This window comes from Aphelocoma coerulescens, chromosome 1A, assembly GCF_041296385.1.
Source record: "Aphelocoma coerulescens isolate FSJ_1873_10779 chromosome 1A, UR_Acoe_1.0, whole genome shotgun sequence".
Classification (NCBI taxonomy): Eukaryota; Metazoa; Chordata; class Aves; order Passeriformes; family Corvidae; genus Aphelocoma; species Aphelocoma coerulescens.
Window position 1 is genome coordinate 47,047,257 of NC_091014.1, and position 22,382 is coordinate 47,069,638.

The 22,382-nt window shown below is 37.6% G+C and overlaps 1 protein-coding gene across 1 annotated transcript in view; it reads left to right on the forward strand.

Moving 5' to 3' along the window:
• Nucleotides 1-1,143: 1,143 nt before the first annotated feature.
• CFAP54 (cilia and flagella associated protein 54) overlaps nucleotides 1,144-22,382 on the forward strand; it is a 102,878-nt gene continuing 81,639 nt past the window's right edge. The window contains exons 1-13 of the mRNA XM_069003915.1: nucleotides 1,144-1,337; nucleotides 6,558-6,663; nucleotides 10,173-10,319; nucleotides 12,146-12,317; nucleotides 14,368-14,426; nucleotides 15,735-15,878; nucleotides 16,295-16,408; nucleotides 16,510-16,605; nucleotides 17,140-17,338; nucleotides 18,422-18,496; nucleotides 19,387-19,499; nucleotides 19,610-19,778; nucleotides 20,412-20,497. Coding sequence (XP_068860016.1) covers nucleotides 1,144-1,337; nucleotides 6,558-6,663; nucleotides 10,173-10,319; nucleotides 12,146-12,317; nucleotides 14,368-14,426; nucleotides 15,735-15,878; nucleotides 16,295-16,408; nucleotides 16,510-16,605; nucleotides 17,140-17,338; nucleotides 18,422-18,496; nucleotides 19,387-19,499; nucleotides 19,610-19,778; nucleotides 20,412-20,497 — 1,674 coding nt within the window. The remainder of the gene's footprint in view (nucleotides 1,338-6,557; nucleotides 6,664-10,172; nucleotides 10,320-12,145; nucleotides 12,318-14,367; nucleotides 14,427-15,734; nucleotides 15,879-16,294; nucleotides 16,409-16,509; nucleotides 16,606-17,139; nucleotides 17,339-18,421; nucleotides 18,497-19,386; nucleotides 19,500-19,609; nucleotides 19,779-20,411; nucleotides 20,498-22,382) is intronic.

Genomic DNA, 22,382 nt, shown 5'->3' on the forward strand with positions numbered 1-22,382 from the left:
CTTGTATCCATCACAGGGAGTTCTTTGGTTAGCATGGCAAAGCACAGGCAAAATCTTTAAATGTTGCAGTAGTTGCTGTCCAAGCCAAGTTCTCATATTTCATTTGTTCTGTAAAATTTGTCTTTGAACACAGTGACTTCTAAATTCCTGCATCAAAATCTTTGTGCCATGTCTTTTCATTGCAGACCTAATTTTCTACCTCCTCCACAGATATCTGAGGAACCCACTCCCTCTTGTGCTTTGTCTAAATTTGCTCCCACCTAAATGCATAGCCATTGTCACTAGGTCTTCCTATAGTCACACAATACCTGTTGGACAATGGATCCACACATCTCCCAGCAGGTAACAATACAAAACCAATGTGTAAAATGAGTCAGACACATTAGTCATAAATTAATAATATTTTTGCATCTTCCCAATTTGCCAAGGAAGAATAATATCTAGATGATTCCCATGTCATTTCTTTGACCTTGCTAATGCAGTGTTTTCTGATTCCAGTGATTCAGCATGCTGATGCTGTATGTCTCCAGCTGTTGGAAGGATACTTCTTTTGCTGTCATTATGAATTACTTGGATGCACTTTTCAAGTGTTTCTTCGCTTTATCAGTCTCTGTTGATCCTTTTCCATTGAGTGTCAAGAAACTGCCTCCAAAGGCCCAGGTTGCCAGGACTCTCTGCTCACTTACCACATTTCTTTCACTTTCATGTTTTTAGTTCAGCTGCATCTTACGCTCACCATGATGACGAGCATGGCAACATAGTCAGTTTCCTTCACATCCTTCCCAAACCTCTTTACCACTGTGTCTTTAAAGAACTTCAAAACACATAGGTTGCTATAGGCACCTTCTCTAACATAAATACGGGTTAGTAGTTTCGTAGTTTGCCACCTTTTTTTTTTTTTTTAGTAGACAAATATAAGCATTTAGAGGATAAGCACACTTTCTTCTTTTATGCGTAGCCGTGCAGTAGGCACAGTGACACAATCAGTAAGTGCAAAGTGCCATCCCATGTGAAAAAAAGCTGTGGAAAACCCGGCTCAAGTGGTACCTCCCGGCTTGTCCAGGGTGGCCCCGCGGGGCGGCTGCCCGCGGCCGTTGCCCGGAGACAGCGACGCGGCCGCGCCGGGGCCGGGCCGAGCCGAGCATGGCGGAGCCCGCCGGGCCGCCCTCCGCCGCCGGCCCGCAGGCCCCGCACGCCGCCTTCTTCGGGCCCGTGGCACGGGGCAACCCGGTGGTGGACAGCTTCGAGGCCGAGCTGCGGCGCGTCCTGGGCTCCCTGCGGCGGCTGCGAGGCGCGGGGGAGGCCAAGCCGCCGCAGCACGACCTGCACCGCCACGGGTAGGGCTGCGCCGCCGCCCCCTCCGGGAGCCGCTCGCCGCTCCCTCTGCCCCTGCCTCGGCTCCTTTTTTCGGCCGCACTCCTCTTCCTTCGCTCTCTCTTCAGCCGCCCTGCGGGGCTGTCCGCGCCGCCGCCCCGCCGCTCCCGGGCTCCCCTCTCCGGCCCGCCGGGCACCGCCACGGCGCCCCGCACGCCGCTGCTCGGCTCCCTCCTCACCCGCAGCCACGGGCTGGGCTGGGAGCCCTGCGTCCCCTGGACTGGGAGATAGCCACGAGTTTGTTCGCCAAACAAACTTCCGCAGCAGTGTGCCAAAGCACCGGCAATCCGTTTCCTTTTTATTTTTTAGGTTTTCATTGTAACGAAAGCCCCTCAGAAATCTGAACACTGCTTTTTTTCCCCCCCAGTACTTTCTACACGTCAGTGCTTTATGGAAAAAGCACAAGGGGCTGTGGAAGTTGGCAGCACCACTTGTTGGTTCTGTCAGAGCTGCCTGAGCTTCCTGGTGGGAAAATCCCTTCACAGTGCTGGAGGGACTGGCAGCCCACCAGCGTGTGCGGCTGTGTGCGAGGGTGAACGCTTGTGGGCACGTGCATGCCTTCAAAAGTAGGGCTACACCAGGATAACGCCACACGGCTCTTTTTGTGCATATGTCTCTGTCTACGTTGGTATATTTTTATACACATAGATGCAGGCTGAGCATATGGCAAGTATAATAGTGCATATTTGTTTGCTCGCATACATGCATATCTGTGGGTATGCATAAGTCGAAATTTTGTAATGCAGTTAAGACAGAGCAACTGGAATCAGTGTACGATTCACAGTGCATGCATATGTCTTTTACAGACTGTGCATTTCTCATGTAGCTCTCCCTGCTGCATTTTAAGTACATTGTGATATAAGAGCTCAACTACTTCTGCTAAGATAAATAGTTCATTTTCTGTTGTTTTTATCTGAACACTACTCTGTTCTAAATTTACAGGTCTTTAACATAAACCCCACAAGTTCCCCAGGTTATCAAAAGTTCATTCAAAAACAGCATAGGAGTTAGGTTACGGGGTGGTTACCTTACCACTTAGGTGCAGCTTCTACGCTTGTGTATTTCACTCAGTAATTTCCTAGAAGCAGTCCACAAATTACCCTACTCTGAAGGAGGTGTATACATTTTCAGAAGGTACTCAGATTCTGCAGCCTGGCCTTTGTCTGATCTGGAGATCTTTCCTATTCTAAGATGTCTGGATTCCTAATTTGTTTATGGGTCATGTTCATCATCGGATCTAGGCCTAGATGTATCATGCAGGTATCAGTCTCTAGGGTTTTGCCTCAAGTGTTTTGAATCTCAGTATGTTGGCTTTTTATGTTGCTTCAGCAGCTGAATTCAGTGCTTTGCTATTTTGAAGCCTTTTTGTAGTTTCCGACCTTGTTTTTAATCTTTAGCTGATAGGTATTAGTATTTTGAAAGCTATCCTCTCTAGGCCCCCTGAGAAGTAATACTGCTTGGCTGCTTCAGACATTACCAAAATTGCCAACAGTGATTCTTCTATGTGTTCTTAGTATCTTCTGGTTGGGAGGTGGCCATGCTGAATCTGACCTGTTTGCAATATAGTGCCAAGTTATCAGTTTTTGTGAACAGTGTCTCCAAGCTTTCTTTTGCTTCACCCTCTCAAATATTTTGACCTAAGTAAGCTCTGCCTTATTCGAACTTGTATTTTGTGGATGTGACCTGTGACCGTGCATACTGTGGTTGGCACGAGAGCATGTTCATCATGGAGATGAGAACTGACTCTGTCAAGCTCTTGGTCCCAGAAGTCACTGGTGGTAATGATCCCTACCAAAATTCCAGGGCATTGGGAATGTTGTGTAACACGAAGATCCCAGTAGCTCTGCATCCCTAGGCATTCTTCATTTGTATAGGGACAATACAGAGGTAGAGGACTGGAATTCTGATTATTAGCATTTATTCAAGCAGCTAGCAAAGTCAAGACTATTTATTTGTGATTGTGAAATTTCAGGGTTTTCTCTCCCTACTGCTTCATTGTTTGATAACTCAAAAGTGGAGCATGTGCTGCTTGCAGAACCAGCCTTAGTCTGGCTGGTCCTAAGAATTTCTGAAGGTAATGGCTATTACAGATGCTTTCCTAAATGTTCTAAAGACTTCTTGCTATGTCACGTGTCTGGCTATCTTTCCTGGCATGGACTGAGATCAAAGTGTTCTTGTTCTTCAAGCAACAAGAAAACCAGCTTCCACGTGGCAAGTATGTTCAATTTAGAAAAATAAAATTATCAGCTTCATTCCTCCAGCTCTTTCAGCCTTTGGTGTTCATAGGTGAACAGAAAGGCTGTAATTTAGGCACTTAAATGTTCTAATGTAGGAAACAAAAATTACTAAGGACCTGCACTGGTATCACAAATCTTTTCAGTCAGAAATAGCAATCAAAAGTAATTTTTCCTCAACTAAACAAGTTGTTTTGCCCCATTTCTCTTGGCAGAAGGGCCATCAAAGCATTACCTTGACATATTGATTTTATCTCATGTTGTGTGGCTTAGCCACTCTTATTTAATAAGACATCTTTTGATCAGTATCAGAGAATTCTTTATACTTGTAGTAAAGATTTTAGCCACGTAGGCCTTATCCTGTGCACACTATTATGGGTTGACCTTAGGGAATTTTTTTCTATTACAGCTGGAGATAAAGAAATTTCGTCTCTGAGCTCCAACAGTCCACTATTTTTTATAAGACTTCACTTGCTTAACTTGTTACTCTGGTGTCCTACAGCTTGTTTAAAGGAAAGGCTGAGGAGTTGTTTGGGAAGTGTCTCACTCTCCTCTTTTGTCTGTGTCAAAGAAACATTCCTGTGTCATGAACTCACTTGTAGTTAGTCACGGCATTGTAGCAGAATCAGTTTACCTTAATCTTCCCACTGAAGCTGAAAGTCTGGTCAGGTTTGTCACTGCTTTGCTAAACCAGTTTTTTACAGATTTGTTACTTGTTTATTATATCAAAGAATCTTGTGTGTTAATATGAACATTCAAAACAAAAAATGAAGATGACTATTTCTGGGGACTTTGATCAGTCTTAAAGAAATGTACTAGTCTTACCTTTCCAGAGCTTTATCCAGGGTCATTATTGCTATCTCTTTTCCCCCTTCTTTCCCCCCTTTCCCCATAATATCCATCAAATCTCTTGGTCTCTGAAAGTCTTTTCCTAAATTCTTCATTTAACAGTCTAAGGGAACTTTGCTCAGCTGCCTGACAGATTCCTTTGCTTTGGAGCCTCTTTGCAGATACTGGTGTGGAACATTTTTCCCAGTATAAGAAGTCAGTACCCACCCAGGCTGTTAGTTGTTAGGGATGGACCAGGAGGGACTCATTCCCATTTGGGAGGTGCCCTTCATTACACTGGGCTATGGTTTCCTTAACTCCTTAAAAATGCCTTAGAACATTTTATTCTGATTGTCGCTTTTGGCCTAGTTTGTGCTGTTACTGCGTTTTTCCTTTAGGATACACCTCTAGGATGTCCTACTTATTTCCTTGCTGCTTACTTTCAAGAACTGAGAATTGTGCTGGGATGATACTTTAGAAAAAAAAAAAAGTATTATGATTGTTGCAATTCTTTGCCGTAAAGATAATTTTGAGAGGTTTCTCATAAATCCATCTGTTTCACCTTGAAATGTGAAGGTGGCTCCCAGCTTTCTGTGTGGAAAAAATGTTATTTATTCTGCTTTTTGTTTTAATTGGGAGTGTTCTTATAAGCTGAAAAGAAGAGCTGTATGAGAGACTGAGAATGCATTCCAAGTTCTCTAATGTCAGAAGACAGTGTAAGAGTCTTGCATTCTAGTCTACCATCCCAGTCTTAAGATATGTTGAAAAGTTCCAGCCACCTCACACCAGTAAGCATATGGTTTATGCATGACAATTCAGCTAGAAGGATATTTTTCTTTAATATATATATTAAATTTCTTTATAGTTCTTTATAATTTGTAAATCTTTATAATTTATAATTTCTTTTAAATAGATATATTTAATTTCTTTAAATGTTAATTTATCTTTCTTCAGTTGTTTTCTTTCCTCATAAACTGCAACCTATAAATAATTTAGCTGTAGCGGTTTCACAAGGCACTCTGTTTCTGTACAAGTGATTTGTTAAGGGAATAAGTAAGAGATGCCTGACACTGTGAACGTTGTCAATACTGGAAATGATTTGCTAAGAGGATTCTTTAATGAAAAAGTCCCAGTGCTTATTGGCAGTCTATCTGATCAGTTACTGTTTTTCCAGCTAGAATGTAGCTTTCTTAGAGAAGTGTAGTGTGGAGAAGTTGTACACATGAGGGCATGAGGCCATCAAACCACAGTTGGTAGGCACTGTAGTACTGGCACGATGTAGTCAGTGTCTCTGTAGCAGAGGGAAACTGCTTAGAGTCAGTTACCATTTGTGTGAGGCTTGCTGGTTCAGCAAAATAAGCAGTTTGTTACACAAAGGCATCCTTGATGACAACTGTGGCTAGAATAATAGACAGAGGCAGCAGAAGAGCATCATAACTATTGCCATAAATCCTCTCTATTTTAGCAAGGGTGTCATTTGGCTCTCTCTGAATCCTGCCCCTTACAATTTAAAATTCCTGAACGTTTCTTCTTCATGATTGATGGTCTAACTCTGTACATCATGAGCTCTATATAACATAGGTCTATATACTCTATAGCGCTATGGTTTATTCCATGGCTACCAGTTCTCAAGGTTGCAGCTACCTGACATATGTTGTTATTTTGGGAATTTTTCCTTCTATAACATTTGTTGTTTGCAGTCCAATAATTGCTGTGAACTGTAATTCATTGAGTCTAAGATATAAGGTTGTTGCTTCAGACGGAACCTTTCAAATACTAGCTGAAAGTTGAGAAAGATTTTCCGCTTGTGACTGTGCTTGAACAACACAAGAAGATTAATACTAAGACATTTTATTAAGAATTTACATGGGAGAAAATTCATCCTATTTAAAATGTGTGATAAAAACTGGTGACAGAAATGAAACCCAGAAATGTCCTTGTCTGCCTGTTAAATCTGGTTTTAATGATCACTTGTTTTGAAATGTGTAGAAGTTCAAATAGATTTGGAAGAAAGGAGTTCTCACAATTTGAAGTCTTCCTGATTTGTTTACTTGTTATGACAGGTCTACTGCCAGTTTAATCTGAAACCTTTTCTCCTGTATCTCTTTTTTTTTTTTTTAGAGCAAATACTTTGTTTAACATTTGGATCAAATATAAGCCACGACTACCAGAGTGGTATTACAATGAAAGGCTTGTGAAAGTTGGTGATGCCCTCGCTCAGATCAAAGTAAGTCATTTGAAATCAGAAAAATTCAATCGCAGTCTTTGTTTCATTATGTTTCTATGCTACTTTAATTTTTAATGATGTTTTACTGGAAGCTATTTACAAAGTAGCAAAAACTTTTACAAAATAATTCCAGTGAGAGTTGATAGTTTGTATCTCTTGCTTTTTATTGTAAAATTGCCCTGATTTTTTAATATTTTTCTGTATCGGTATTTTCTATGCACCCACTGCCTTTTTAAACACCCCAGGATCTTTCTTTAATATTTGTTTGATGTTTCAGCATGGTAGAGTACAATATCTGACTATGCCTTCAGATGCTCTTTAAGTACAAATTGACAATGATAGAGCAGTTGCACTGACTCAACTCAATGCTCAGTTAACCAAACATATATAAAAAGAATTGTCAGGAGAGGAACAGAGAACAAGAACCAGAGTGCAATTACACATTGTACAACTCAATGTATTGGTGATGCTCCTGCATCTTGAATTATGTGTGCATTTCTGGTCTCCTTAAAAAAGGTAGATCACAACTAAAAGGGATTCAGGAGCTAGGTTGTTGAAGGCTGAGAGTATTTGGGGGATGTTTAGTGATATGATAACTCTATTTTTATACTCTTACTTAGTCATCTGTTACTGACTACTGTTAGAGATGGGATGCCAGGCTAGTAACTGATGATCTGACTCAAAAAGGCAAGTATATTTTTATGTACTATTTGTCCTTTGCAATTCCTGTGAAAAAAATCCATCAAGGGTAAGCCATTTACAAGCTCAGAGATATTTGTGTCTGAAGGTCATGTCATAAAATCTGGGGCTTTCAAGAGTAGTTACTAAACAACACTCAGAAGCAGCTCAGAGATGTATCATTAGAAAGCCAGTTCTGTAACTTCTACTTAATTTTTTAACATAATGGGAATAAAAGAAAATAAATAAAAAGAAGAGGGCATAACTGGAAATGTATCAAGGTGGTCTGAGGGGGCCATCTTTATGAGGAATATGTCCAGTGAAACTTTCTTTCACTCTTACGTCCTTTGCTTATGGAATGCAGCAAGGAGAAATGCTCTTTGTGCCCTTTATGGAGAGTGTGTATGTGTGGCTGCTAGGTGAGCTTTTCTGCAGGCCATGGCAAAGGCAGGAGTATCATGCAGGTGTTATGAAGTCTTCTATATCCCTCATTGCATGTGTGCTAAAGAATTCCATAAAAGTGGCCTGCTCCTGAATAAAGAACAGCCAGCTGAAGCTGAGCTTCAGCAGCACTCATCACTCACTGGTAGGCTGAAGAAGGCATGTAGAAGAGTCCATAACTGTGGAGCCATTATAATTGAAGGTGCAGACTCATGGTATAAATTTAGACATACAGAAATTCTTAAGGAAGATTGAGTAGCAGCAGTTGTTAATAGCATTGCCTAGACAATTCCATTAATATTTTCTTCATGTTTGTATATTCCTAAAGTTTTCATAGCTTCTGGGCCCTAGGAATTGTTGGAAACATTACATGAAGCCTTTAGTGCTTGGGAGCTGCTGTTCTCACAGTGTACTCAGTAAGGTTATTTCAGAAGTATCAAACACTGCTCTTTGTACTCTGCGCTGGCTTCCTAAAGCAGCACTCCAATATAGTTTGGTCCTTACATTCAAGGTGCTTAATGACCTGACCCTAGATTGCCTGAAAAAAATCCATGTTTCTGAGTAAAGACTTCTGCTTGCAACTTCAGTCTTCTAGTGTAATGTGTTTTTCTACAGCAAAGTTATCAGTGTTGTTGAAAAAGTTGTTTTTCTGGCCAGCCTAAAACTTTAGACTTTTTTCTTTTGGAACTCCCACTTTTAAGTGCATTTCTTTGACTTAATTTTAGAATGAAAACTTAGTTTTCATTCTATTTTTTTCCCTGAAAAAAATAAATAGAAACAACAGGAGACGGATGTTGCAAATTTCAAATGCTTTACAGGAAGGATGAATGTAGTGTAAAACGAAGGTCTCTGTAGGTAGGGTAAAGCCTATTCCATAAGTACCCCTCTTGACTCCTCGCTGAAAACTAGTCTCGAGTATTTTAAATTTTAACCTGGTCTTAAATGATGTAATACTTAATGATGTGTAGTCCTTGAAAAAGAATGATTGCATATGAGTAGTCAGTGGGTAAGCACCAGCTTAGCTTTCTGTCCTCCTGCTATTTTTTTGGTGCCTTTAGATTCCTTCCTATAATACATCTACTACATCTTTCTTAGGACACACCCAAATTCATTAAGTCATATATCTGGAAATTGCTTAGTCCATTAGTCATCATACGATCAGTGCGGACTCGTTTTTTCCCCGCCTCCCTGTGTGCCTGTATCTGCCTGTTATCTTCGGTCATATGCACATATTTTAAACTGTTAGGAGGGACTTTACCTTTTTGTTATGTATCAATAACTATTGTAATGGTATTCTGATCCACAGCTTTGGATTCTAAGTTTTATCACAGCCTGAGTGTATGTATTAGATTACATAAGTGACTGACTGCTCATAGCTCTCCATGGAAAGTCAAAGTTTCTGTGTATGGCTGCAAAGAGGACAATAGGGCCATGTGAGCTGGACTCCTCAGATGATTAAAAATTTAAGGTGTCACTGTGGTGGAAGGTATTTATATTGAAAAAAAGAAGGGAGTGCAAGAAAATAAGAATTCTATGTGATTAGATATTAAAGGATCATTTTTACCAGCAGAAATTAGTTACTTTTTCCTCAAGAATGTATTTTGTGTGTGTTCTAGAATTAGTGAAGTTGGTAGAGAAACCTAAATGTAATCCTTGCTGCAGGAAGTGGTGGTGATGATTCAGTAAATGTCACTTCCACATCTGAGTCAGAGCTGAACCATAGAGTCAGCATGATTTTAGAGTGGTTTGACAGGCTGCTGGGGAGCTCTATTTGGAATGAGACATGAGGCTCAACATCCTCTTAAAGACCCAGTGGCAATTTCTGGTCTATTAATGCTGATTTCTTGGCCATATTTAAATTCCAGTCTTCACTTGTTTCAGTCTTGTTTGGTGCATCTTACTCTTCCTATCTGCTTAAAAAAAAAAAACAAAAACAGCTTTGACAACCTGGAAACAAGGAAGAGAGAAATGATTATGTCTATATATTGCTTATAAAGTTCTGCTTTATGGAGTACTTTTTTCTAAAGTGTAGTATCATTGTCATTAATGTTGCAAAGCCGCAGAATATTCCAGCAACTCTTTGAGTTTGTTATGTTAGCACAGGACCCTGCTTTATAATTGTTCTCTGATATGTCGTATTTATGATTAGAATAAACAAAACTCACTAAAACTTGTAAAGCACAAGTAATTTTTTCAAGTATTTCAGCCTTTCATGTGCTGAGTATTCACACTGCGTTGCTGGATATTTGTATGAAACTGTAGTGCTTTACTTCCAGTTGCTCTTTCACATTGATACTTTGCTATATAAAGATTATAAAAAAATAACACGTTTTATAGAAATAAAAATGCAATATGAAAACAATAAAAAGAAAATCTGATCCGTTTTTCAGGAATATAAGTTGGCACTTCTGCAGTGCTATGAAAGATACCTTCAGCAGTTCGTTTCTGTAAACCTTGAAGATGTCATGGATGATGCACATCGCTTTAAATCTGCCTTTTTTCCAAATGGTTTCAGAGGCAAAAATGCAGCACTTACGGTAGGTTGTGGGTTTTAAAAATTTTTCTGGTTAAAGACGTTTACAGATTCAAAGTAAGTATCCCAATGTATCCTCCCCAAATGTACTTCATATGAATTATATATTAACATTGACTAATCTTTAATAGTTTGTTGATATAAATTGCATTGAGATTTAATGATCATATGTATGATATGAACATCTGGAGTTGGTGTATATTTTTAATAGGGTATAAGTGCTTAATGCTTTTGTGACAGAAGCCAACCACCATCAACACAGTGTTAAAAAAGCAGTTTTCCCTGAATGCGGTGTTCTGTAGCTGCTTACAGCAGTTTTTGCTCTGAAATAGTTGCTATTATCCACTGTCAGAATCAGAATGTGGGCAAAATTTGATATATGTCCTGCAATTTTGGAAATTTCTGTATCGGATGATCTAAGAATCAGGCATAGTGCAAGACAATTTAAATGTTCTCCTGTATTTTGTACCGTAAGTGTGGGAAGTAAGAGTTGTAATGAAAGGTCATGGCAGTTAAAAATGTGATGTTATGTTTTTCATAGCTTATTTGCTCACTATGAACAGAGAGGGCAGAACGCTGAATAGTTTTCTAAGTGCTTTAAGCTCTAGGGAGCTGAATGACCTTAAGAATGTGTTGGCATCCTTTTGTGGTAATTGCTTATCAAGGTAGGGACTTGCAGTACACCTTTTGCTATCTGTTGAAGAAAGTATTTCAGTTGATATAGGGGGAATGCAAAAAACGTGTTAGATTTTACCTTAAGCAGTTACTTGCTGAGAAGCTCTACTTTTTCATACTTTCTTGGGTATTTTGACTTAACTAATGCAAGTTACTCTGTGATCAAGAACAATGAACAGAAATGGTGGGCAGCTCCTGTATCTTGAGCTAATCAAATTCATATCCTCGAGTCAGGGTTAGAGTGTAAATAGGTGTTTAGTGAAGAGAAGAAAGCAGACTGTTTGCTTAAAAGCTGGAAGCAGATGTCATGATAGAAGAGATACTTGGTTTGTATTATGTTTTTTGTTTTTAAAATATGATTCAGCTTCCTAGAAAGAATATGATCAAAGAGTATGTTAATACATTTTTAAAAATGTTTTGTAAATAAATTTGAAGTTCCAGAGATGCTGTTTTCTGTATGTCTACCTAGATCTTGAACCAATGCTAGTGCCAAATGTTATTGCAAGTCTATACCAAAATGCCTGTTCTGTAACTTAGCCTTTACAGACTGAGATATCCCTAAATTTTCAGATATGGAATCTAGTTTGGCAATGATCCCTGGAATTGGAAATGGAAAATGATAATGTGTCAAATCATTACACCTGAAGGCTTTAGATGTAAATTTTTTGGCCATGTTTCCGCAGTTACCTTTTTTTTTAATGTAACACTAAGAAAATCATAGAAATGGAGTTTCAGGGATAGAAACCTCCAGTTTCAGTGAATTAACTACAAAAAAAGATTTAATTTCAAATGTTATCAGGTTAGAAGGCTTCTGAGAGATTGATAGGTACTGACTGTGTCCCACTTAGCTCATTTTTTCACATGTTGTTTGTTCAGCTGATGCTGTACTCCAGGCACGACTGAGGTCACATTACATTAGGTATTACAAGGAAGAGAAGGAAAAATCTGTCTGTGGAAGAGAAAAGTAACAGATGAGAGTGAGAAATAAGATGTTGGTGATATAGATGGAGAAGTGTAGAAAAGTTCAATGTCATGCTGATTTTTTTTCTGGTATGCTTAATCTTTTCCTACTCACCATTTTGTTGTACTTTGCTGACGTGAACAGACATATGCTTATATTTTAATTAACTTTATTTATATTTCCATGTGTTTTAGTTCCATGCTTTGCAAGCGAGAAATGTTTGCATTTATCAGATGGTTTTCAGCAGTGACAGAAGTCTTCAGAATCAAGAGTCCCTGCAGACTTGTCTCAGTGTCTTGACCTCCTTACGACTCACTATGCAAGTGGCTCTACCTCAGGAGAATTTGTGTTGGCTTATCTACAATGGTACCTCAGGCTTTCCATTTCCATTTCTTTTGCTTAAAGCTGTGAAGGGAAACTTTTATACATGCTCTTTGAGGTCAACCTAAGGGTCATGAATAAATCTCTAGTTAGTCTTCAATCACAGTCGGGTTTTTTTTTGTAATTTTTTTGTTTTTTCAAGTAGAATGGATTTTAAAATTAAAATTTCCACAGTGTGCCTTTTCAGGTGGACTGTTATAAAAGCATCAGCTTTTTCATCATAACTGCTTAAGAATATATTAATAAAATCAAAAGTAAGGACATTTTTGGAGTGAATCCTGATTAGCAAAAAAAACCCTCAAGATTTTTCTATCAATAAAATGTTTGTTTTGATGAGTTCATTATGTCTTGGGGTTTCTTTAGTTGGTGGTTGGTTTTTTGTTGTGGTTTTGGTTTGGTTTGGTGTTTTTTTGTTTGCTTGTTGTTTTGGGTTTTTTTAGTTTTTTTTGAAAAGCAGATTGCAGATCTAAGAGTAGAAAATTATTGTCTGCTGTTACATCTTTGTATTTTTGAAAGTATTTTGAAGGGAGGAGTTGTTAATAAAACAATTCTAAGAAATACTGTATGGCATTTAAGAATTTTAATCCCTATGTAAGATTTTAGGGTGCTGCTTGTAAATGCTTGAATTAGGAAAAAATTGAGAAAAGAATGGAACTTCTGCAAAGTAGATACACAGAGAATAATTTATCAAGATTTTAATTTCAGGAACAACAACAGTATATTTTTGCTTTGAAAGGCAATGTTATTTAGTGAAAAGTAAACAGATGAGCATGAATTTCACAAAATCACAGAATATTCTGAGTTGGAAGGGACGCACAAGGATCATCAAGTCCAATTCTTGAATGGCTTATACAGGGATTGAATTTAACATTATTAGCACCACGCTCTAACCAACTGAGCTACCCTGGGCAATTGTTGCAATATAAATTGAGGAGATAATATGTTCTTAATTTCATTTTGAAAAATGTACACTTTCTCTGAGCTATGATTGGTCAAAACTCTTATCCTTTTGTTTTGCCGGGACTGCTGTTGCCCTCAGTCCCTACATTTGAGGTGTGTTCGAGAAGAATTAAAATTAAAATATACTCACCTGCCATTCTTACATCCCACTGCCTGTGTGTGGGACAGGTCTCTGTACCAATCCTAGCCAATAATCTACTGTAATTAGAAGTAGGATTTTCTCAGATTTTCCCTAGTTCCTGAGCATTTTTCTGCAATTTCAGACAATAGATTTTGTGCCTCATTACACATTTGACTGATAAAAAGAAATCTTCCTAATACTTGCTCCATTTGAGCTTATTGGGATAATAACACCCTTCTAGCTATGACAGTTGGCATTGTGATGCCTCCCGCTGCCACAGGTGTCCCTTTCTGAACATTCATACAGACAGAAGAATAGGCTTTTTTTTTTTTTTGTCTCTCAGAATTGCAGTGTCTTTTATACCTCTAGGACTGATTTTTGAAAATTTGATGACATTGCTTACGTCAAGTAAATTTTTGACAGGTTTTTATTTCTAAGTCATTTTGATGCTCTTGAAAACTCTACTTGCTTTCAATTTTCTTCATGTCACTTATCATACCTAATATCACATAGTAGTGGTGGTGTCTGCCAGGACAGTGTTATGATGGACTAAAAGAATCATGTAAGGTAAGGTCTGTGAGGAGAGGTAGTATTTTGTTTTAAAGAGCCTGGCATTTGGCAATGAAATTAAGATTTGTCTTTCTATGAGTTACTTAGTAAAAATTTGATACAGTAAATTTTTAACATTTCATTCATGCATTATGCTGCTCCACTGTGTAGGTATTTTTGAAACTAATATTGCAGAAGAATTTAATGGCTTCATCTTCTCTAAATTAGAAGTTGTTAAAGAAAAATCATTCGTTTTTCATTCATTTAATGAAAAGTCATTAAATTGTTTTTCTCTGAAGTAACAACCCAGATAATAATAATAATAAGATTGAGTTGCTTAGCATAACAAATTTCATGTAGGATTATAGAACTTTCCTGTTTATTTATTTTAGTTTATTTTTGCAGGTGCTATCCATATTTACACCATATGCAGACATTTGATGATGATGGGTCAGTCTGCTAAGGTATGGCAAAATGAATAGAAGGGGTTGAAAAATTCGCGGAAGTTTAGAGAATGCACCTGTGTTTTGCATAACACTGTACCCTGACTTTTCAATTTCACTGACATTGTCAATAGTAGTACTTTTTCACAAGGAAATTAAAAGTCTGTGTTTCAAAGTGGTTGATTTCTAAGCCCTCATGTCTTCCTGAGTCTGCTCCTTCCTCAGCTGTGGAATGAAGCCCAGCATAATGTCTTGCTGGACACGGAAGTCCCATATGTTAGGCTGTTTCAGAGGATTCCAGGTGCTTTATTTTGCACATCTAGGTATGTCCCAAGAATTGGTCTTTTGTTTCTTAAAATGTGGAAATGTGCTGACACCTGGTGGCTATGGTTTTAGTTGTAAATACTTTATAAAAATAACCTGGCCTTTCCCCCCCGCCTTTTTCTTTCTGAAAGTAGTTTTTGTTTGTCTTAGCTTTATTCTTTTCCCCTAAAACTTGAACAGAATTTGAATTAGCCTTAATACAGTATATTTTCTTATGTGTTGTTTTATTAATCTTCCACTGAGCAGGAAAAGTTTTTTATCTTTGAACATCTTCTATTAAAAACAGAACTGATTTATCACCTTCTTTAACATATTCAAGTTTTCTCTCTACAGGAAACAGAGGAATTGATCATCGGTATTTCAGATTCTTGAAATCCAGACTAAAAGAAAATATGTATATTGACTTAATTTAGGACTAAAGTTGTGCACATTTTATGTACCTCAGGGTACAGCTGACCTAAAGAAAAGGAAGATACAGATACTGTTCATTCAGTGGAGTAGGACTAATTATTATAATTAGACTACTGCAGTGACTATGTTGCCCTGCAAGTTAGGGGCCATAAGTCTGGTTCCATGGATATGAATTAATGTAAACACAGGCTTTCACTGCAGAAGACAGACTCCATTGCATCCTAAATAAGCTTGCTGATCCTGTTGAAAACTGATCACTGGAGCTGCCAGAAAAGAGAGGCATAACTCTCAAGATAAGAGCGGATGAGAGAGAAGGGCAGGACCTCTGTCTGGTGGCAAGATTATAGTAAACTGGCGTGGTTAAGGTCGCTTGGAGGCTAAAATATGGTGCTTGACCACAGTTTAAGATAGAAAAAAACCAACAATATGCAGGAGGAATGCTTTTTATTCAATAAAACATGTTAAAAATTAATACAATTTTTCCCCCCCCCTTTCAATTTGTTCTAGCAGGTGAGGGTAAGTCTTTGTCCTTTAGTAATAGTAAGTATGTAGTTTAAAATGCATTCATTTTGAAATTAGATTTCTTCAATACAGGTCCTGGAATACTTACTGTGGGCCAGTGTATGTATGGAATCATCCATTCCACTCTTATCTGTGCATTATTTGACATGGAGAGCCACCCTGTATACAGCAGTTTCTCAGTGTTATTTTGATTGTCAAGCCGGCATTTATGGAGAGGTATCCTGATTTACTTTTTGCAGCATTTCAGATGCAATCAAATGGGAAATATTTATTTAAATATTCCTACTTATTATCAGATCATATGTACTTAGAGTTCTGTCCATATTCAAAATTTTTACTGCAAAGTGGAGATGTGTCTCCATGTGTAAATGTGATATCAAATGCAATAACACTTTGTAATATACTCACAGTCACAGACGTCTAGCATTAAACACGGGCCAGCTCCCATGCCTATATACAAAACGTATTTTGCAAAAGTTTTGCTTTCCTTTTCAATTGTTCGGGATCTGGCTTTCATTGGAGCTCTTTGCAGTTATATAAATTCAAGAATAGTATTATTCTAAAATTAAATATCAACATATAGAATATGAACACAGGGTATCTTTTTTTATTTTTTTAAATTCTTTGGGCAGATATTTGCTCGCCGTGGTTTGATTAAAATTGACGAATTGAGGCGATTAGAAAATACCAGTTCTTCTCTGGAAAATACAGAGACACAGAAGATTTTTAGAGAGGCCACTCTGAAGGTATCACATCCTCCAATTCATTATAAAAAGGTAGAGTAGTTACAATCTCTATGAACAGAACACATCACATAGTTATTGACTTACTTTTTTCTTTGTGACAGATGTCAGTGATGATTTTCAAGAGAGCAGTATATGAATCCAGAAGAAAGTCAAACACTCGACGTGAGTCAAAACTTAACCCGAGAAAAGCAGTAGATGTAAGTCTAACATTTTGCATAATACTTCTCTTCCTTTATTTTGTCATGTGATGAAAATATGATATAATTCTTCAAAATATGCATGGTACTATACTCAAGCAGAAAGCTTTATTCTTTCAATTTCATAGTTAACAGAATTTATTAACAAAACTCAGAACAAGCTTGAAAGAAGGAAAGATCTACTAATTATTACTTTAGAAAATTATCAGGAGAGATCTGCATGGCGTTAAACTACATGGCTTTAATACTCTCCCTCATAGTTTCTACTGTATTATTTTTGAAGTGAAATACCATGCAGCAGTGTGTCTGGTTGCTATGAAATTATTAGTCTTCCTAAGTACTGTACCCACTTAGCGTGAGGCTTTGCTATGCCTCTGAAGCATGACATTAATAATAGCAATATATTTTACAGTAGGTTATTTTCTGTTTTGAACGTGTACTTACTTTCTGATGAAGAAATGTTTTGAAGAAAATTTTGCTTGATTGCAAGTCGGTTTAGATGTCACAGGGCTTAAATTACCTCTTCTTACTTAGTTGTCATGGCCTCGCACCACTACCGAGCGGCTGCTGGTGGAAATGTTCGATGGTGCTGCAGCTCAGTTCCTTGCCATCCTGGAAGCACTGTCTGATAGTAGCAGGAGTCTATTGCCCCCTCATCCACCTGTTCCTGATGAAATTGCAATTCGTGATGTCACTTCTGAGCTTTTTTCTGCAGGTCTAGAAATCCTCTCAGGTAACAGCTTAAAGAAGCAAAAATGGTGTTGTTGGTGAGGAGCCCAGACCTCCATTTTATTTTATTTTATTTTTTTATTAAAAAAAGAAGACTGTGCCTGAAGGTCTATATTTAATTTATAACAGTAGCACCTGTAAAAGCACGTAGTCTTTCATATCTTCATAAAAGAGAAGATAAAAATCTGGGTTGATCTCCATGGTCTATTATAATCAGGAAACATCTGCAGTAGTTCATACATATATTTTCTAAGCAAGTTGGAGTTCACTTTCTCTGTAGCAGCCTTTACAGGCTGTACTGTGCCATGTATATATGGCTAAAACAATGCTGTTAACACACCAGTGTTTTCGCTACTGCTGAGCAGTTCTTGCACAGCCTCAAGGCTGTCTCTCCAACCCTCCTCTCCCCAAAGGCCACTAGGCTGGGGGTGGGCAGGAGGCTGGGAGAGGATGTAGCTGGCACAGCTGACCTGAACTCACCAGCTAACCCACACCAAAACCCATCCAGGTCAGCAACTACACCTGTAGCTAAGGGAGAGGATGAGGGGATTTCCCAAGCAACTGCTACACATCTGGAAGCCTTGCTTTCCAGAAGGTGACTGAGTATCTGCCCACCTATGGGAAATAGTGAATAAATTCCCTTTTGTACTTTGTTTGCAGTCACAGCTTTGTTTTCTTACTTAATTGGCATTATCCCAGCCATGAGGTTTCCATCTTATTTTCTCTCCCTGTCCCTTCCTGTCCTGTTGCAAAGTGTGAGTGATAGAGCAGCCACATGGGGGTCGGGAAGCCAGGCAAGGTCAAAATACCATGGTGTTTGGTGTATTCTATTTTTTTAAAAAATACATTCATAGTTAGATTAAAAAACTTGCAAAAAACACTGGACTTGATGGTTCGTTCCACAGTTTTCCTTTGATGGGCTCTGGGCTGAATATAGTTCTGGGTATAGAGATATTTTGTCAGTAAAAGGATACGTAAAGACTAAGTACTCTTCAGAATTATATTTTCTTGATATGATTACTGGCTAAATAGGACATAACAAGTCAAATAGATTATAAATTTATTTAACAAGTTGTCCGTATTGAAGGTGGAGAGAGCAGTGGCACCAAGCATTTTGGTATAATTAATCCATCATCTACTCTTCTGCAGTTGATGCTAACAGGTAAGATAGCTTTGAATTTCAAAGGATTTTTTACCCAGGGGTACAAATGCTCAGTAAGCAGAATTAATTTTCTTGTTAGTAAGAGTTCTATACATAAAGAGTCTGCCAAATGGTGTCCTCTTGTAGTGGTTCTGTGCAGGGCCAGGAGCTGGACTTTGGTGATCCTTGTGGGGTCCCTTCCAGACAGAAACTGTGGCATATTGTTAGGACTGCAGAACACTGCTGAACATATTAGCTAAAACTCTTGATGAGAGTTCCAAGGACCAGGAAGTCCATTTTCTGCCTTACTGTGGTTTGGATAAACTTCAAGAGTGAGGAAATAGGCTCCCTTTGTGTACATGAGCATTTTCTGACACAGTAATGAGAGATGTTTATCTGTCTTGAAAGAATTGTATGTGTTTCAATGCAATTTTTAAACTAAATTTCTGATGGTAAGAGTCATTATAGGATGATCCCAGATTTAAGCTCTTCCTGCAACAGCAAGGACTAGATCCTTGGTATTCTCTACACAGGTATGTTAATATCAGTAATGTAGAGCCTCTTTTGAATGTAACAAGACACTGTGATATGGTTAAGTGGGCATGGTGGTATTTGTTAAGAGTTTGGATTTGATGATCTTGGAGGTCTTTTCAAACCTTTATGATTCTATGGCTGCAGATACATCATAAAAGCAGCATGTAAGCATAGACATTACTGTGAAAAGATAAAGCTATTGTTTCTTTTAAGGTTATTAAAGCATCCTTCAAGATTATGCTGACTATTCAGAAACACATAGAGATTTATCTTTGTATTTATCAATACCCAAATTTTTAAAATCAATAAAATCAGACTTAAAAAAATTCTGAATACATATATATAAAACAGAGAAAATATTTTTGTCATTACTGCAGGAGAAGAAGGTGTGTCTGGAGATGCTGCTGTGAAATTTGTAAAATTAGCTTTCAGCTATGAAGAGTGGGACGTGTTTTATTCTGCTCTTGAATTTGTTGATAATTTTCTTCAGGTAATCTGGATGTGATTGAGACATTCTTTAGTCTTTTCCTATGATGGTAGGGAGTATTCAAAATACATATTTTAAAGACTAATTTCTATGTTTTTTTTCCTCTCAATTAGGCTCAAGATGACCCAACATGGAAGAAAGCCGAAATAGAACTCAAACTTCTTACATTGGTGCAACCTGTAGTATTTCCAGGAAAATTTGAACGTTGTTTTTCTATTATTGACGATAGTAGCAAAGAAGGCAGCACACCTCAAGGTTCTGAAAAGACGCAAACAATTAGAAGTGAGTGTTGTTCAGTTATAGTTGTGTCTGAATTTCAAATATTTTTGCAGCGAGAGGTTTTGTTGATTATTTAAAAACTATGTAATATGGTTCATGCAGTAGTCTACGACAAAGTAGTGATTGAGAAAATGTCACCTATTTTTTCCAGTTTTCATTTGCCAAAATATGCCTTTATACCATTTCCCTAAGTGGGAAATGCATGATGTGTGTTAAACATGCGTCAAGTTATAGCTGAAGATGTAAAATTATTGAATGTTTTCAGAAAAGTTTTCAGGAAATTAGTGAAACAGATTTTTGAGGGTTTTCTTTGTCTGTTCTTATACTTAATTTATGCAACATTTCTTTACATAGAAGCAAGAAAAACTTGTTAGAGCAACTGCAGTTTAATTCTATGGCAATCAAAAAACCTGAATATATCTTGAAAACTTTCCGTTTCCTAAAAATAGAATTACTCACTTTTCACGTAAAGGAATAATCTTGGAATTATCTGTCCCCCTCTGAATTTACTGTTTCTTAGACTGTTATCTGCTGGCTTATATTAGTAAATCAGATATTTTCAAACTTAAGTTTTAAATTAGATATAATGTCTTGCCTTTCCTTTTTTCCCCCATTTTTTATAAATGTTGAATGTAGAGCAATCGTTAAAGCATGGAGATCCTTTTCAGGATCTTGTGATTTTGGCAACGACAGTGCTTTCCTGTATCTCCACATCTGAGCAGGTAATAACAGAATAAGACACATTTCTTTTCAGTGGATCACTTAATCTGTGCTGAATGCATATAACTGAAGATCAAAGGAATCAGTTACATGATTAACAAACTACAAGAATATAAAAAGTGAAAAAAATGCACTTATGAAATGTTATCAGTCTGTGATTAAAACAAATCGTTTCATTTTTTAAAATGCTATGTAATAAGGCCACTTTAAAAATGCTTAATAGATATTAAATCTATTTGGAAGACCATAGGGCTGATTGCATGTATCAGCTAATCAAGCAGAGATCGAATTTCCTTACATATGCTAGATTTAAGTGGGGTCAGCTGTGGAAAACGCTTCTGCAATATTTATAGAAATGGGGGCAGTTACCCTAAGGAATGATAATGCTTTTTTAATAGCTGCACTGCACTATGTCTGCACTTCAAGGTAGATTCTCGATGCAAAAAGCCCAAACAAGCAGCAGCAACAACAAAACCAATGAGAGTGGGACTCTGTGCTGAAGTCTCTACTGTGGAATTAATCCCATTATGTATCTGATGGTTTATTCCCAGAGTAACCACTTGCTCAAACTGAGGTTTCCCCTTAATGTGCTACTGACAGGGGAAAAAATTATGGTGCAACGTCTCCACTACTAGCACTTACATTAAAATAGTTTGTGATCAAAAAGACTAATGAAAAAGTTTTCCTAGAAAAAATCTGTTCTGCTAACATGGCATATATCCTAACTGCAAAATTTATTTTAGATATAATTTGAATATTGCCACAATTTGCATGTAACTGGAGCACAAACATTTTTAGCTTTAGTGTAGTATATTTAGTCAAAATAGCTTGCCTGTGAGGTACCCCACAGCTACCTTTAGGTAGCATGATTTGTCAGTTTTTAATGTGACCTCTGTATGGAGGCAATTACTTGGATTTAAACTCTACTGGTTCTTCTACACTTCCCCGCAGGTATCTCCTTGATACCTGATCTGTCCAGGGAAGAAAGACAAATTCACCCCTGGTTAACAGAACATTCACTGATGGTGAAGTTATGTGATATATAGCTGAGGCAATCTTGCAGCTTGCTGCCACCAAACCAGTGGCAAAAGTAATTTTGATTTACTTCCCCCCCCCCGTTTTGTTATCCATATCCCTGAAATCTTAACTCAAGCATATATGAGAATGTAGATAGTGTGGATATATCAGGTTTCACTGCACCTGAGATACTAGTTCAACTCTGCTATAAATGGTGATAAAGACATGTACTGATCCTTACTCATTGTTCAGAATGTGTTTAACACATAGATGGACTCTATTGCCTTTTAAAATGTGTTAATTAAGAGGTTAACTGACGAGAGTTTTGAATTTGCTAATTATTGTCTCTGCAAGATGCAGATAGGGTTTAACATTTCTTTCAGTTCTTAGATATTTCACTCCAAACTTTTTTCTAGTTGTTTTTTTCAGTGCTTCATCATCTCAGATGCACCAACAGCCCATAGAAGTACTCTGTCAAGCAAAATGAAACTATTAATTTAGATTTTCTTCTGCAAATATTTAAATACTGTAATAAAAATAAAATTTCTCCAGAATGTATTAATTATTACAGCATCATAGTTAATTTGCTCCCATGTAATTTTAATCTCACTGATTTCATTTTCTGTGTTACCTTTAAGAGCTTGTCAATAAAAAAAAGAAATAAACTCCCCAAACCTCCAAATGCACTTATATTGTTGAGAGAAGAAAAGCTTGGGTGGTTTACCAGAAATAATTTTTAAAGGTATTTCTAAAGCTTTCAAAATGTTGTCATCCCGTATAAGAAAGTGACATATTTTATTGACATGTGTTGAAAAATGTTGAGACTATTTATGTACTGGGTTATTGTGTGTTTATATGCCTACCCATTTC